This window comes from Copadichromis virginalis, linkage group LG10, assembly GCF_057382275.1.
Source record: "Copadichromis virginalis isolate Kocher_CV1m ecotype Utaka linkage group LG10, C_Virginalis_male_GT1.1, whole genome shotgun sequence".
NCBI lineage: Eukaryota > Metazoa > Chordata > Actinopteri > Cichliformes > Cichlidae > Copadichromis > Copadichromis virginalis.
In genome coordinates, this window is record NC_140627.1 from 24,462,177 (window position 1) to 24,478,742 (window position 16,566).

Below are 16,566 nucleotides of genomic sequence, written 5' to 3' on the forward strand. Positions count from 1 at the left end.
AAAATTCCCTCATATCCTCATTATTTGCAGATGTGTTTGCGAGCTATAATCCTCTTGTGGTCTTAGTCGGATAAACGATGGTGTCTTCCTTTCTTTTCTGATTCATAGGAAATTGAAGCAGGTGTGAACAGGATGGTAATTGTCTGTGTGATCAGATTCACTTAACTCACTGTTGTTTGGCTCCAGGAAGTCTTTTATTCTGTCTTTCCTCCCTTTCTGTCACTCTTAACACTGATGAAAAGCATATTGACAACGTCTCTCTGTAAAACCGTGTAGCAAGTAATGGCCATAGATTGTTGGAGCGGGTTGAGCACAGAAAGACAATAGATTTCATGATCTTATGCAAGAGTGAAGGCCAGCTCGATGCCACCTCATCAACAGGCAGAGCCATAAAAAGGCTGTGAAATGGGCAGGGACGGGGTGAATGTCACAGGCAGTGCTAAAGTCTGTCTAACCTTGTTAGCTACAAAGTTTTCAAGGTAGACAGATAAACAATAGGTGTGTGTTTTGGTGGTCTTATTTGAAGACTGAATAACATGGCGTTTACCCATGAACCTGTACTGTACGTAAGATTGTAACACTACCTATGACCAGCTTTGAGATGATCAAAGGCCTCAATGATTATAACATTTGAAGTTCAACACATTGGACATGAAAACAAGGAAGAACAAGTGCATTGTTCATACTGTTCAGATTTGTTATCTCACTGTGTATTGTTTTGAGTGCATGAACACTTATATCATTAGCACTGCTAATGTGATACCTGCAAAATCCACAGATTACAATGGATTCACTGTCTTGTTTATGTTCAACCAGCTAACTAGAACCATAATATACGACATTCATATGTGTGAACTAATATATGTGACTGAATCAGCTGATTTGGATGTGTGAATTGGCATGAATATTTCCGTGACTACTACCAGCCTCAGCACGTGTTAAGCAGCACACTTAAAATCTTCAGCAATCATGGAAACAGAAGGTCAAAAAGAAGGAAAAAAGGGGATCTTGAACTTATGTCTCATAGTTCATGCAACCACCGCCTTATACAGACTTTAAAGTGAAAACACTCAGTGATCACATTTGTTAAGCAATATGAAGTGACCACTGTTGAATGAGATGACAGCAACGTACTGAGCCTACTAGCAGCTGCTGGCAATGTGTGATTACAAATAATCTGATTTGATAACCATTGAATGACCAGAAAACACCCAAAATGGGTATCAAATGGGATTTCAGAATGCTTGAGTCTATTTGTAATGTAATTCATTTTTTATACTTGGCACTTGGACAGAATAATATAGAATATAGTTCTAATTACCAGCAAATTTGTGGCCATGTTCACATGCAAACCAGGTTAGATGCAAAAAAAAAAACAAAACTAAAAAAAAACCCCAAATTGATATTGACAAAGATTTAAAAAAGGGGGAATTGTGAAGCGCTATAAATAATCAAATTAGTGCAATAGACAAATTAATTAGCTAGCTTATCCCAGTTTCTAACAGTAATGAAGTGAAAACACACTTGAATGATTTTTACAATATATTTATTTCGATTTTTTTCTTACAAAACAATTCCCTCATAAACCAGAACACACAAAATGCATAAAGAAAACTGTACAGTCAGTTTTGTCATGTCTGAACGTGTTCTAAACATGAACAATGATATCTACAACAGTGGTTCCTATCAATGTCTATCACACCAAGCGGTTCAGCTCTTCAGCCCCTTACTTTAGGGTTAAAGGAGAGGTACAGAAATAGTCATGTGACACTGAAGGTAGATCCAAACAAACAACATAAGTGAGCCAGTTATGTAGTTATATCAGCAAGCGCAGGTGCAGTCTCTTTGTTCTTGCTCTCCTTGACTCTAGTAGCAATGTTTTACTGCTCAATCGACCTTAAGAGAAAAGCTGAAAGACGTGACAATGAGAAGACATAAAAGTGACTTTTATACAAGCAACTGTGAACTGTATGTGACTGTGAGAGATCACCAAGAGGTCCGTGATCATACTGGAGGCCTATTTTCATTACATGCATGTGTTAAGAGTTGTCAAATACTGTTTATTACTTGATTAGAGCCATTGGGAAGTGACTTTGGATGGGATAGTGACTTTAGGAAGCATCAGAGCCAGATTTATTCTTTTTTTTTGAGACAGAAAACTGGATTAAAAATTTAAGAAATTTCCATTAAAAGCATGATAGCATAAATGTATGTCAGATATATATTTATATATATATACGTATATTTTTCTCTCCTCAGTGCAACAGTGGTCTAGGAAACATCATTGAATCTTTGCCTTCAGAAAGTTAATTCAGTCATACTTTCATGCCGGAACGGTTTTCATGGCAGATTAGCAGCAAATACCGAAGTCACAAACAAGAAGGACGAATCTGCTTCGCTCCTGTGTTCTACCCTACACATTACATCGCATTGGGGACTGGAGTAACAGGCACAACTACGTATTAGGAAAAATGATTATTATTTCATTTAGGTTGCAGATACACCACAAGACTCCATTTGGATTTACAGTAGTTTTTTCACACTCAAGCTGGTCTTTGACATCTTGGTAAATGACGTTTAATTATGTCTTTAATATTCACGGCCTGCCATTAAAAGGTCAGGAACTGTTGGATCTCAAAGGCTGTGAGCATTTGTGCTGTGATGACAACATGTACAAGATTTAAATTCACAAAAAATTAACAAAAATATCCCTCTTGCCACGTGATTAAGCATTGATCCTACTGTTTTGTAAAGTACTGGTTTTTGTTTGTTTTTTTTTAAACGTGATTTAATTACCAGCAACTCCACGCTGGGCTTCGTGCAAAGAATAATGCTTTTACCTACACAAATGTAAAATCTACGCTGTCACAAAGATCTTCAGAACACAGCTTCAAGTCCTGATTTTGTATTAGCAGCGTCTGAATTAATCAAATGTTAAGAACAGCATACTGTGAGAGAAATGCAGAGCAAATTAATTGAATAGTTGCCAAAAAAGGTCTCTAAAAAAGAAGAGGGTCATGTTAAACACCTGTTAAATATGTGAGACAAGCAGGCCAACTGTGGGAGAACGTTACAATTTCAGGTGTTTTTATAACTGATTATAAAAACTGGCACAAAGACCCTGAGGCAGCTGTTGACGTGAGACAAAACTGAACTTGTACCACTTGAAACTCACTGTATGAAAATATGCCTGAAATGTAATAGAACTGCTTGTCATGGTGACTCGATGAATGAACAACTGTTTCACACCAAGCTCATGTTTGATACTTATTTTAGTTACATTCAGTATCAAATGTAGAAGCATTGTGCGACTAGGTCAAATAAATGATTTTTATTTTTTTCTTCTGTGGCAAGTCAGACTGTCCTTACATAATTGGCAGATCTGAAAAACTTTTGATTTAATTTTTTTTTAAACTTTATGTTCTGTATATTCCACATAACATCACATAAGTGCTTTTCCTAAAGTAGCTTACTAAAAGTCTCACAAAGACAAAAAGGCAAAAAAAAAAAAAGTAATTACCCCCAAACTGTAGCCAATTTTCATCTACTATGTAAAAACCATCAAAAGTGCTGTCCAAGCTCTGCATTCATATATAGACTGGCACTAATATGAAAAGCCAGGAATGATAAGAGACTTTATGGTTCCAGTAATTTTTGATGGCATTATTACATCTGCAGAGAAGCCGCAGCGCTATATTGCTGCTAATGGATCATCATTATGATGATTAGTGCAAGTGGAAAATGTAGTTACACAGAAGATGATGCAGTTCAACCACAGATAGGAAATATCTGCTATTTTGACAGATGGAGATTTGCTGGTGTTTATTCACTTGCTGCTCTCAGACAGACACTCTAGCCTTTTTTAGTTCAAAAGTAGGAATACAGTGTTTAAGTAATAAACACACTTAGTACTTTTTGCAATTTGACAATTAATATTCCTGAAAAAAAGGAAAACTGTTTAATACAGTACATATTGCTGTCAAAATGTATCCCCACTTTTGAAACAGGTTGCAAGACTTTGAAATATAGAATTTATTTTTGTGTACATGCGTGACTTCTTTCCAGAAAGTTTTTTTCTCTCACTAATTACCAAGTGAGAAGTGTCTAGTCTACCTGACTTGTTTGATCTTGATGCACGGCTCTCTTAGGAGATCTACAAATGCTCACAGCCTGTCAGATAGCAGCACTGATGCTACTTTGGCTTGGCCTCAGCATATGGGTCAGTGTAAACTGGAGTCATTACCCTGAGGGAATCTGCTAAGTGGTATAAGTGGCATTTTCAGGCTTCACAGCTCAGAGCTGTACTGCAGGTTCAGAATAAATGTGAAACAGCAGGGGACAGATTATAACATTGCAAGAGACCAAAAGATCTACTTTTCATTTCAGGCTAGGCTTCCACTGCAACATCCATTGTCGACGGCTAACGGACCAATTGAGCTCTTTGGACAGACAATGTAAATAAGGGTATTACACGTGTATAAAGCCAACCTCTGCCAGCATTAGGAGAATGAAAGCTTTCAGAGGGAGAATACAGTACAATACCATGACAAAGGCGAGTAAACAGATGGTGGTGGTAGCTTTTAAAAGGACTCAGGACACGCACTCAGGACACTAAAGGCAGACGGGACAGACAGTTTGTGGTGATTATATGCGGCACTGGTGAAAACGACAAACATTGTTGAGATAAACAAAAACTGGAAAGCTTTTTAGTCTAAAAAAAGTGAGCATTGTGCATAGTTCATAGTTTGTTATAACCCCTCTTCAGGTATCTATTTGCTGTGATAACATGGAAGGAAGTGCAATAATGTACAATTCTGTATAGTTAAGTGCACATAGATCACTGTTGCACTGAACGGCATTGACACTTTCTCCCAATATAAATATCACAACAGATTTTCGGAATATTTTCTCAATTACTCTATTTTTACGTGTACTTTTGTTACAACAAACCCAGGCAGGTTTCTCTCTTGCTCAGTCCCAGGGTTGAGTCCACAACTTATGTTCACATAAATCTTAATAATAGGTAATTTGGCCTGATCTTTCCATTTTCCCCCTAATTCTAAATCTTGTTCACTTTTGTTTTTCCTTGTCACTCATACCTCTCCAACCCAGACAACTGTGTTGCCTCTCTTGATGTCTGACACCTCGCAGTGCGGCGTTCTCTGTTTGCCATTAAGAACAAAGAGGGACTCAGCTGATGGTGTCACCAGATATTGTCCAAACAACCCACTGGAGACAACCACTCTGTTAGGGCCTCCCCAGGGCCAGGCTTGGGGGGCCAGGGGCTGCTTGAGGCTCCGGAGAACCTCGATGTGGCCTGAGGACAGATCGGCAAAGAGCAGGTCCGTTCCTGAGCCCGAGGTGGCAACGGCCACATGCTGGTTGGACTCCGTGAAAGAAGGTTGAAAAACAAGATCAGAGACCGCCACAGGCTCGTCTATTTCCTGGTTCAGACTCAGCTCCCCTTGGAATGACACTGTCTGTACTATCAGCTTTGAGTTCTGTGGGTCAGGTGTCACAATGTAGCGCCCGTCTGGTGACACAAAAGCCTGGCCTGTGACATTGAGGTTTGGCCCAATCACGGCGTCTGTCACACTGTCGATCAGAAGCTGTTGTGGGGCGAGAAGGCTCTTGGTCTGGCACTGGATGAAGTAGAAGCCACTCAGGTGTGTGTAGGCCATGCTCACTGGGATGCAGCTGTTGTTCTTTAGGCTGATGGTCTTGACACGGTGAAGGGTCTCCAGATCAATCTTGTGAACCGCGGGCTCATTTGTGAGAAAGACAAAGGCAAACCTAAATTGGCAAAGTTCACAGAAGAGGTTAATAGCCTTTCTAGAATTTTTGTGCAGTGATTAATACACATCGAGGTTCTCATTATAATTCTCATTTGCTCTTTTCTCCTTTGCTTTAGTGGGACAGCTACGATGAGCGAGAGCAATAAGGTCACCTGTTTTAAGGTGAAAGGCTGCTAAATGGGTACGGATTTACCTCACGTGAGTGATGATGAGGTTAGTTGGAGGAATGAAGAAGTCGTTCACCCTCTGAAAAGTTGTACGTATGGCATGATGTACTTCACCCACACTGGCTTGAGGAATAACCTGTAGACAGTTCCAGAAAAATGTAAAATGAATACAGTATTTACTATCTAACACCAATGCAAATACATTATTTTTGTGGTTTAAACCCTTGAATGTTTTCAGCGTAATCCTTCAAAAGCCGAACTTCACACGGTCTTCAATCGGAATTTTCCTAATTAAGGACTATTTGAGATTTTTTTAAATTTTATTCACTCACTGATATTAAACATTTCTAAGATTTTGGAAATATACACTATTCACCTTTTAGCTATACAATTCACAGTTTAAAACAACACTTGCTAGAAAACTGTTTTCCATGCAACCATACAAATCTAATTAGAGTTTAGAATGGTGTGTTACATTTCACTGTCTTTGCTGCTGCTGTTGAGCATACAATTGGAAATAGGTTGGGTTGTAATTTCAGAGCAATATCCACATGGATTCCAGAAGCCATGGTTTCCCAAAAGAGCACTGCACTATAACAAGATATGCCTCACTAAACGTAATGGGAATTATGTAGGCTGACATGATCTTAAACCAGATTATTGTAACCAAGAGAAACAACATTCTAACGAGTTGTTTAGGATTCCGATGTGTGATTATTGTACCATAACAACTGTTAAAGTAACCGTATACTTGCTTCACACCTATTCTTGCTAATCTTCTCTGGCAATAAAATTCAGAATCCACTTTAAAATCCTGTTATTAACATATAAAGCTCAGCATGGACAGGTCCCTGCTTACATAGCAGAGCATCTTAGTCCTTATCACTGCAGCCAGCCTCTCTTACCCTGTAACCAGGGTCTCCTCACTGTAGCACACTCTAATTTTAAAACCAAAGGTAATCATCACAACCACAGTCTTCCTCAGCCTATCAGGTTAGCTCAGTCTCTGATTTGTTTTGCACGACTAACTTATACAATCACATTGTATAAGTTAGCTTTCCCTTAATCGTTTCCCCTTTATTTTGGGCCATAGTGGGCAACGATTTGTATGTATGGAAGTGTGCACCTTAGAATGAATGTCTGACTGTAGGGTTGTATGTATGTTTCTGGTTACGTGTCCGTATGTCTGAACACAGATGCTTACTTTAGTTTGCAGCTTTTAGCCAAACTGTGAAGCTTTGTCAGAATGCACTGCTTCTATCTTCTGTAAGAGGAATTACTGTAAGGCTCATATGTCAGGTCTTAAGAATCAGAGCTTGTTCGGGTGACAGCCTCATATATTGTGAAACAGATAAACATCTACATTATAAGACTTGAGCTGGTGAAGCACGGCCCTATCTCAGTTCTCCGTAAAGCATCTTGATTAGTGATGGTTGTCTAAGAAGCACACACCACAATAAAAGCCCCATCTCTCATGTCATACAGCTGGCACTGAATCAGCATGCTTCTAAGGTGCTCGGAGAGCGCCTCCACTTTTGAGACATGCTTCATCATGTATGCTGCCATGATCAGGTCAAATCTGCTTGTTTTCCTTCTCAGTTTGCAAACTCCTCTTTAGACACCTAGGAAAATGTTGCTGGAGAGCATACAGAATATTTTTTAAACTAGAAAGAGCTAAGTGTTAAATCGAAATGTCTACGCCTTGAACTCCGAAGCTAAACCTCTACCTGATGCCCGGTGGGGGGGAAGACTGCATTTCTTCGTCAGAGCTATAAAATCTAAGGAAATAAAAATAGCAGTTTAAGTTTCTTTTGCTACACTACAGAAATACCCCTCAGAAGTGATCTCTTTTCCCCCACTCTGCTGAATATCTCATCCATTTTTAACAAAACAGATCAGCCTGTTTCTCATTGCTTGCGAGACATGAAACAAGTCCTCATTAACAAAAAGTCATTACAACAGTTGCAGAATACAATGATGGGAGTTAATGAGGTTCAGTGTACTATTACTCATGTATTATTAGGCAACTCTGGTGGTTTGTGGGCTGCAGGTGTTTACAACTTAATGCCAGTGGCTTTCCTTTTGTTATTCTTCATCCCTCGATTTCATATTCATGTACTCAAGACCAAGACTAAGGCCCAGTTGAGTTTTTCTCGGCCACTGCCTTGCTGGCTTATCTGACACCTAAGGGGGATTTTTGAAGCTACTAACCAAGTAGCTTCTTGGTTAGCTTCTGACTCTCTACAACATTCACTCTGCAGATGCCATGTGTAGTTTTTTTCTTTTTCATTCTTTTTCCAGCTACGTGATGTCTAAATTAGATGGCATTCTTCAAATACTCCATTATTTTTCCGCTAATTAAATAAATTTTATGAGGCATTTTAATATTACCCCATGCAACTGCATTCATTGTGCTTTGCTAATACACTCTTTTAGAGTTACTAGTTGTTCCTGGAGAGCAATAAAGCACACCCCGGGTCCAATGAAACTAAGAAGATCATGATTAATGCTTCATGCAAGAACAGCTAAAGTTAATGATTTGCATTTTTTGACTCTGTGTTTTATATCATACATTTGTAAGACACAAACAATTGTTTATGTCAACTTCTTTTAATATGAAACAGTTGCTTGAGATTCTCTTACAAACATGATACAAATTTAGCGAAAATGAGCATTGAGAAAATTAAAAAACATATACATTTTAATAAAAGAACCATCAAATTAAAGAGCAAAATATGTTTAGACTTGCCTTCCAGAAAGATATGTCAGAATGTTCTGAACTGATGCCCCTATGGGCGCGACAGTAATGAATCACTGCTGCAATAATTAAAATCCTCTTTTATTACTTTAATTGACAGTACTTCTAAAGAGATGACAGGAAGCAAGTATGGAGAGGGCAAAGAAGCTCAAGCCTCCAGTCAGACTCAAAATAGCTTCATTATGGTTAGTGGCAAGGGTGGCGGATCTATTTCAGAGGTAGTGGGTGTATGTAAAGTTTTGGGGAAAGTCATGGTCTGGGTCGACAGCAAGCAACCTATATGTGAGAGACTTTAAAATAGCAGCTTGGTTAAGGTTGGAAAATTAAAAACAACAAGTTTAATGGAGTGACAAATCAAGCTTCTTCATCTGGCAATCCAATGGATGAGTCTGGCAATTGCCAGGAGAACTGACTGCATTGTGCAAAGTGTAAAGTTTGGTGGATGGGGGATTAAAATACCTTTTATTAAGAGCATAAAAAAACTCATTTGATTTGGCCAGCCCAGGCTAAAAAGTTGCTATTTTGCTGTGTGTGAAAACACAAACAAAAAGCAACAAAACCAAAAATAACAAAACAAAATCTATTTGTGTTTTAAATATCTTCTTAGCACATTAACACAGAATGAACTGACAGTCTGGAAGGCTATGACTGTCTATGCCCGGCAGAGATTCCTCCATTTGTCTTCCCTAATGAATTGACAATCACGTTCTCTTCAGTGCTTCTGCAGAATTACTGAGCCATCCTCAAACTTGGCTTCTTAAAAATGCCACACACACTGAGATGAATGCACACCTGCGTGCAGCCGCACATCTCGAGTGCTCAAATTAACATGCACGAGCAGAGACACGCACTCATACACATGTATGATCTGCTGAAGCGAAGCGGTGCCTCTGGTAGCGACAGGCTGCTGCTGAACAGGTCAATTACATTCAGTCCAAATGATAATGACATTATCAGACCATTTATTTGTGGTGTGATCCATGTGGCCTCCAATCCATTATGCAGTTTGTCTGCAATTGCATTTTTTTGATTGATTCCTACCCTGTTCACTAATTATTCATTACTTCTGAACCATGGCAGGAAGAGGGGGAAATGAACAAAATGAAAATAACAAAAATGCATTTTCTGCACAGCTGTTATGCAAAGCTGCTCTTTGTATTTGTTTCAAAATTAAAATAGGGAGAACCATGTTTTCTTCTGTGATGAAAAACATTGTTTGATAGAATTTTCTGCTGTTTTTAAGATTACAACTCTGATAGAAGTTCAAAACCACTGAGTGCTCCCCTTAAAACGGAATAACTACACAAAAACACATCTCCAGCTTATGCACCTACACTCTGTGAAGAAGTGCAAGCCTGAAGAAATTGGAAATCTATGCACACATATGGAGTCTGGCCATGTAGATTATAAATCAGTGGAAAACTGTTAAAACCCACGTACAGGCAGTTATCCTTTTCACTACTTTTTGATGCCAAAGCGTAGTGGCACCTTGTGATCCGAAAGAATCTAACATTAAAACTAAAAATAATGATGTAAAATGGACCCATTACAGTATCCTGGAGAAGTGTTATTCATAGAACCATTTCACAAAAAATTGAGAGCTTAAGAAATAACTGGAGTAGGGGAAAAAATCTATACTGAAAATAAGTGAAACACACGTAAATTTGACTGTATCATTATTGCACAATCCTTATAAACGTCTCCAAATCATAAAGACAGAAAACAGGGCCGCACTTAATTACAATGCGGTCCCTTCACCCAAAGAGACAAAGCAGAACAATAAACATGTTATTGTCATTTACAGAGATTACAGTGCGATCCCTTGGTAGCTTTACTCATGACACTATCTTCCACCGATGCACATGCAAAACAGGCAGACCTAAAAATACCAGCCCTTTAAAAACAGCATCATCCTCCATCGGTGCCAGTTCTGGTCTCTTCCCTCTTCCCTCCACCTTCTCGACCCTCTCTGCATCTTCCTCCCTATTCCCTTGTCACAACCCATCCCCTGAGGTGGATTAAATACAACCACACCTGTGATCATTTCTCAATTGTGAAGCCTCCAGCACCAGCAGCCCAAAGGGACGCTCGGCACAAGCCGACAACACCACAGCTGTGAATTGCTGTTTTGCTGGCTTGGTAAATGCTCTAAAACATACATAGATTAGTTTTTGTCACACAAATACTTATCACATAAACAAAGGACGCTGGCACACAAGTGTGCTCAATTAGTTATAAGCCAGGTTTTTCCTCGCTTGGTAAACTTTTTACAGCTAACGCAGATTATACTCTCCCAGGGAACGAATCAAGAGTTGAGAAATACACACCACCAAAAAGCAAGTGTAGACGGATGATAAAAAGCAGGTCTGTTTTGTAATTTTATAGCTGCTCTAAGCTTTGTTTTATGTTCGATGATTACAGTTCACTGATTAACAAGCGAGCCTGCGACACCGATGAGCTCCCTGTTCCTTATTAAAGAAAGATATCCAAAATAATAGCCTGTCTTTTTTTGCAGACAGGAGACAAAACAAAGCACAAAATGCTTAAGTGTCCCTTTAATAGTTAATATCCAGTTCCCTCTCATTCCCAGAGCTGTAATTTAAGTTGAACCATTTAGCTTGTCTATCAAAAGTAACTGCTGCAAAGTACTTCACACTTACCTGAAGTGTTGGGTGGGTTTTGTCCATGTCCCCCCAGGTTAGGACCCACACCTGGTCATGTGATTTGTCATAAAGCATCTTTACTGGAAAAGGGTCTGTTGCAACAGCCTGCAGGACATAAAGAGAGTGTGGGACAAAGAAATAATTGTGGGAAATTAGTCCTCTTTACTGGAAAGGAGAATAGCTCATGGTGGTAGAAAATGCAGAAGGGGCAAAACAAATATAACAAAAACAAACAAACTATTAATTATCAGATTAAAGACAATTTAGAGAACATCCTGATCCTTTCATTTCATTCCCAGCAAATGTTTTACAAGGCAGTCTGTGTGATAAAAGGTATCCTGCGCACTTTTTTGATCGCTGTTTTCACAACCAAAATGTTTTATCATATTATGGATGTAATGTGTTTCAAATGGCTTTACAATGTTTCACTGAGATTATAATGATAGAGTGCTGTTCCAGCAAAAAGGGGTGTGGATAGTAGACATACTATGATGGCAAACACAGATGTGAACAAAGTAGGATTTAAAAAACCCTTAAAAATTGGCTTTGCAAATATACTAAAAAGAAGAAAAACTTGTTTAACACTTAAATCCTGCTAACTGCCAAACCTTTAAGAAGCTTTTAGCAACATGCTAAACGTTTTGCTTGAATACAATGGAGATAAAACAGGTCAGATTTTTTAGAAGCAGTATAATCTGATCAAAACTAACTGAATCCACGTAACAGCTATACAGTACACATGATGCGTGGATTTGTGACAGAGCAGTATACTTGCTGACCAGAAAATCCACTCTGTAACACATAGAGTCAACAGAAAACTCTTATCACGTCAGGCCACTGACGGAGTGCAAAGGAGATAGGATATACAGATGTAAACAAAACCTGTATAATGTCACTGCTGAAGAGATTTTGGTTAAGGTATCTGACACACATCAGGTGACGAAAGCAGAAAGGGGAAGCAGTAAAAGAAGAATTGAAACGAGAGAGAAGGGAGAGGATGGGAATATACTAAACTAGGGCTGAACGATTATGGAAAATAATCTAATTGCGATTTTTTGCCCCAATATTGCGATTGCGATGCGATATGCGATTATTTTTTAAGGTCTTTGTCTTCTGTATTATTAAACAAAGACAAGCAATACATCATATAGTATGGCCAATACTATATTACATTAATTTTAAACTGTTCTTTCCTGGAAGACAGACCTCTGTTATGATGACATGAGGTGATGCATGAATTGATGACTGACATTTTTATTTAACTTCTTCAATCACAACAGTATATTTGAACATACACAATAGTTTATTTTTAGCTTACAAACATCTGAGCATAAAGTGCTGGCAAGGAACCCTGGTGTAAACATTAAAATGAAAGTCAGTACAATGTGCAGATTGCAGAAATATACATAAAAAAAATCAGTGGCTTTACCACACTCAGTTTTTCGACATCTGTGAACTACTAGACAGTCATTCAATTAAAAAATAATATTAAATAAATAAAACTAATAAATAAAAAATACACACATCTTACTGATCTCTGCAGTCAGTAACATTACACATAAAGTGCAAACATAATAGCAATTGTATAAACACACACACAAACACGCCTTTAAAGTTTAAAGGCGTGAAATTGGACGGTCTAGCCTTCTGATTAGCGTCACCGCTGTCTCGGTGGAGTTTAATAAACTCGGCCATCTGCTTCTTGCTATCTAAAATATAACCAGACACTGGTGTAAATTCTCGACTGTCTCATACTTCTGTTTAATAAGTTTTCTGTTTGACGTTTAGTCAGCTGTGTGAAAACCAAGGAGGGATTAATAAAGTTTTATTTTATCTAATCTAATAACTTTAATCTCAGCCAAACCGATTTACTCACGAACAAACAAAACACTGAAAAAAGCCCAACAATAACATTTTTAGGTTGTCTAAGTGACTTATATATTACGTTTAACCCGAGCAGCGAAACTCCGCGGTGATCTGAAAATGATGTGCCGGGAGTTGTGCCGTTCTCGGCCGCATCAGTAACCCTCGAGCTCCCGGCTAGCTGTCGAGCTGGTGGGTAGCAGACGCCTCTGAAAACGTCGAAGCACTTTTGCAAATATGGGATATCTTGATAAACCGAGCAGATATTTGATGTTTACACAACTACTTTCTCGCCTGAAAATATGTTAAAAGTTTATTTTGTGACCCAGAAAGATTAGTATGAGTAATTTTAAAACTTAGTAGCGGCCGCCATTGCTGGAAACTGGAGTTTGGCTGGGCCGCGCTATGAATTCTGGGATATGGTAGTAATTTGGACAGCCTTATAATCGCAGTATAATCGCAGCCTTTGCGGTTAGAAAATTGCACTTGATCATGTCGCGATATTATCGCAAATGCGATATATCGTTCAGCCCTATACTAAACCTCAGATCTGTTGCAATGTCAACAATGAGGAGTAACACAATCCATTACCCTGCTTCTGGCTGGGTGGACAGGGAGCTGCTGACACCCTCACCAGTGGAGCGAGACCACAAGCTTTTTGTTCAGTAATGGGAGGTCCAGCCCTCTGTTCTGCACTGGTCAGCCAAGTGTCAACTCAGCATGTGCCTATGTATAGTATGAGCAGATGTATGTGTGTGTTGGTTTCTACATAATAGAAGCAGAGGTAAAGATGGGGTAAGGCCTAAATGCAGCAACCTGGAAGGCAGTCATTTAAAAGCCCAACATACTTAAGTGTTATTTAACGGTGGTCTTAAGGTCTGACTTGTTTAAATGATTGTTTTTACAACAAGATATATATATAAAAAAAACTTCTTTGTTTATGAAGTAATCACACTATTTTCTTAAGGATAAAGAACTTGGGGTATGCTTGTTTTGACTTAAAGAAAAGGGATTGATTTTGAGAGCCAAAACCATCCAACGCTGCTGTGCTCTGATTCCAACAAAAGATAAGACGAAAAGGTTACGATGGTAAATCTCAGCTATACATTTAAGCGTCCTATTTTTGTTTTCTTAGCATTTTGTTTTTTATTTTGACATTCTTTTTCTCAATCAAAATGGGATTTTGATGTTTGATTTTTTAGGTGTTTTGAACTTTACTCCACAGGAAATGAAATATCAATAATACATGCTGATTTTGTAATTTTTCTGTGGTTTGGTCTGCCCCAATTTTGGTTAAGAGAACTTTGGTCTAAAGAAATAAAATAAAAATAGATGATTAAGTGAACATTACAAGTAGATATATCATAAGACCAACAAACACAGTAAGTATTTGTTTCAGGCAAGCACACTAAATATTATTATTCAAAATGTGTGTGGCAGCGGTTAAATTCCATGAATCACAATTAAAAATTCCATGAAATCAATTTTAAAAAAAAAATCAGGCATATTGTTCAGTAGTTATTGTTCAGAATATATGTGTCCAATTTTTGACCTATTAGTAGAGTTGCATGGTTAGAGATGTGGACTGCAATCTGAACTGATTCCAAAACACTTCATAGGGCTGCCTTTCAGTGGCTCCACTGGCAGATGACAAAAGAAAAAGATATAGTAAAGGTTGACACATTTTACAGTTTTTCTGCATGTCTTTCCAAGAAAACCCCAAACACAGTGATAACAATCTAAGCTGGCTAGATGTCAAAGAGCTGTAGCAGCAAAAAACTTGAAACAAAGTAAATTTTTAATTCTAGATAGAATCTGTGCTGTAGATGATCTCCTGTAGGTCACTTGACAGCATCCATCACTAAAACAGAAGTACAAAAGCATATGGATGCCATAGAGGACCACTTCTATCATTCAGGAAACTAGAATATTGTTCAGCTCCTTGAGCAAAGATGATCGATCGGGTTTAGAAAATCAAAAATCTTAAACGACAACTCTGTGCAACTGATTTACTGCAGCCTCAAAATGAATTTAAACTTACTATTTAAGTAACTACACAGAGGTTTTTGCCATCTGGCGTTCTTTTTAATTAGCGGATGTGCTGTTTGTCTTTGGACCCAATGGGAGGCTTAGCTGACACAGGTCTGACACATCATAGTCAAGGTTAGATCCCTTTGTTGGGAAAGATAACAAATGTGCCATTTTCTTGCTTGGAACAGCATGAAAACCACGCTAGCCTCTGTCGTTGTAGCTTCTCCACATGTTTACAACCTTCATCCTGGTGTCTTTTGGGAATTTTTGGATGGGAGGGTTCAGAAACATATGAAGGCTTTCTAAAAAGTGCACAACTTTTCACTATAATAAGCAAATGATAAAGCACCCAAAAATAAAATCAGCAGTTTGGGCATTTCCTTTATTTCTGCTTTGAAATATTTTTCTTTTTCTTTTTTTTCCTGTGGATGGTAATGCTCTGAGGCTATACCATTGAAAACTTCAGACAGATATCATCTTTAAAAAAAGCAAGACCCATAGTTGATTGAAATTTCACTGTGATTCCCATTAAAGTTTCTTTAAAAGTTACCACATTTGAAGGATCTAGTGCATCTCCACTGACTCAGAAGTGAAGCTGTTGAAATGGTTTATCATTTCATGGGGTAATAATTGAAATTTAGGTATCAGGCAAAGACTTTTTTGTTAAAAACAAATATTTTAAATGCCTGTAAGCAGGCACATTGTAATGCACCCAGATGTCTTTGTAATTTGTGCTGAATGTTTTCCTTTTGACGCATTACGAGTATGACCACAGCATATCACCCAGTCTGTGCTGATGGAGATTCTTTTATAAGGTACTGCTTCTACTCCATGGTGCAAATCACAAATGTGCACCTTGAAGTGGTCACAAGAGCATGTCTAAAGACCTTACAGACAGGACATGACAAGTTTGACCACAGCATGCTGTGATGAATCTGGCAAGCTGAAATGAGGAGGCAAGCAGCCGACAGCGTGCACAAAAGGAAATATCGAGGGGAAAAGAGTAGTGTGCGTTTATGTGTGTGTGAAGTCCCTGAACTAACAACGCCAGTCTGTGTTTGCACGGGGACTTTTAAAGGAAAGCATACACATTTGTTTTAATGATCTGGTCTCTTATTTTAGTTAGGCTGTGTGGGTGTAAACACACAATCCTGAATTACAAAAATTACTGCTGCAGCATTTACATGGCCTTCCTGAATTGTGTGCAAAACCTTTTGATCACACCTAATATTTAGAACACCTCTATTGTTTCTTACCTATAAGCTTTATAAATACCATTTAAATACCAT

At 38.4% G+C, this 16,566-nt stretch overlaps 1 protein-coding gene across 1 annotated transcript in view; it reads right to left on the minus strand.

Annotated features, from left to right (window-relative positions):
* Nucleotides 1-1,529: 1,529 nt before the first annotated feature.
* Nucleotides 1,530-16,566, minus strand: part of fstl4 (follistatin-like 4) — a 230,475-nt gene continuing 215,438 nt past the window's right edge. Inside the window, exons 14-16 of the mRNA XM_085470780.1 lie at nucleotides 11,381-11,488; nucleotides 5,989-6,098; nucleotides 1,530-5,793 (exon numbers count right to left, since the gene is read on the minus strand). Of these exons, the coding sequence (XP_085326906.1) occupies nucleotides 5,094-5,793; nucleotides 5,989-6,098; nucleotides 11,381-11,488 (918 nt within the window). The 3' untranslated portion in view covers nucleotides 1,530-5,093. The remainder of the gene's footprint in view (nucleotides 5,794-5,988; nucleotides 6,099-11,380; nucleotides 11,489-16,566) is intronic.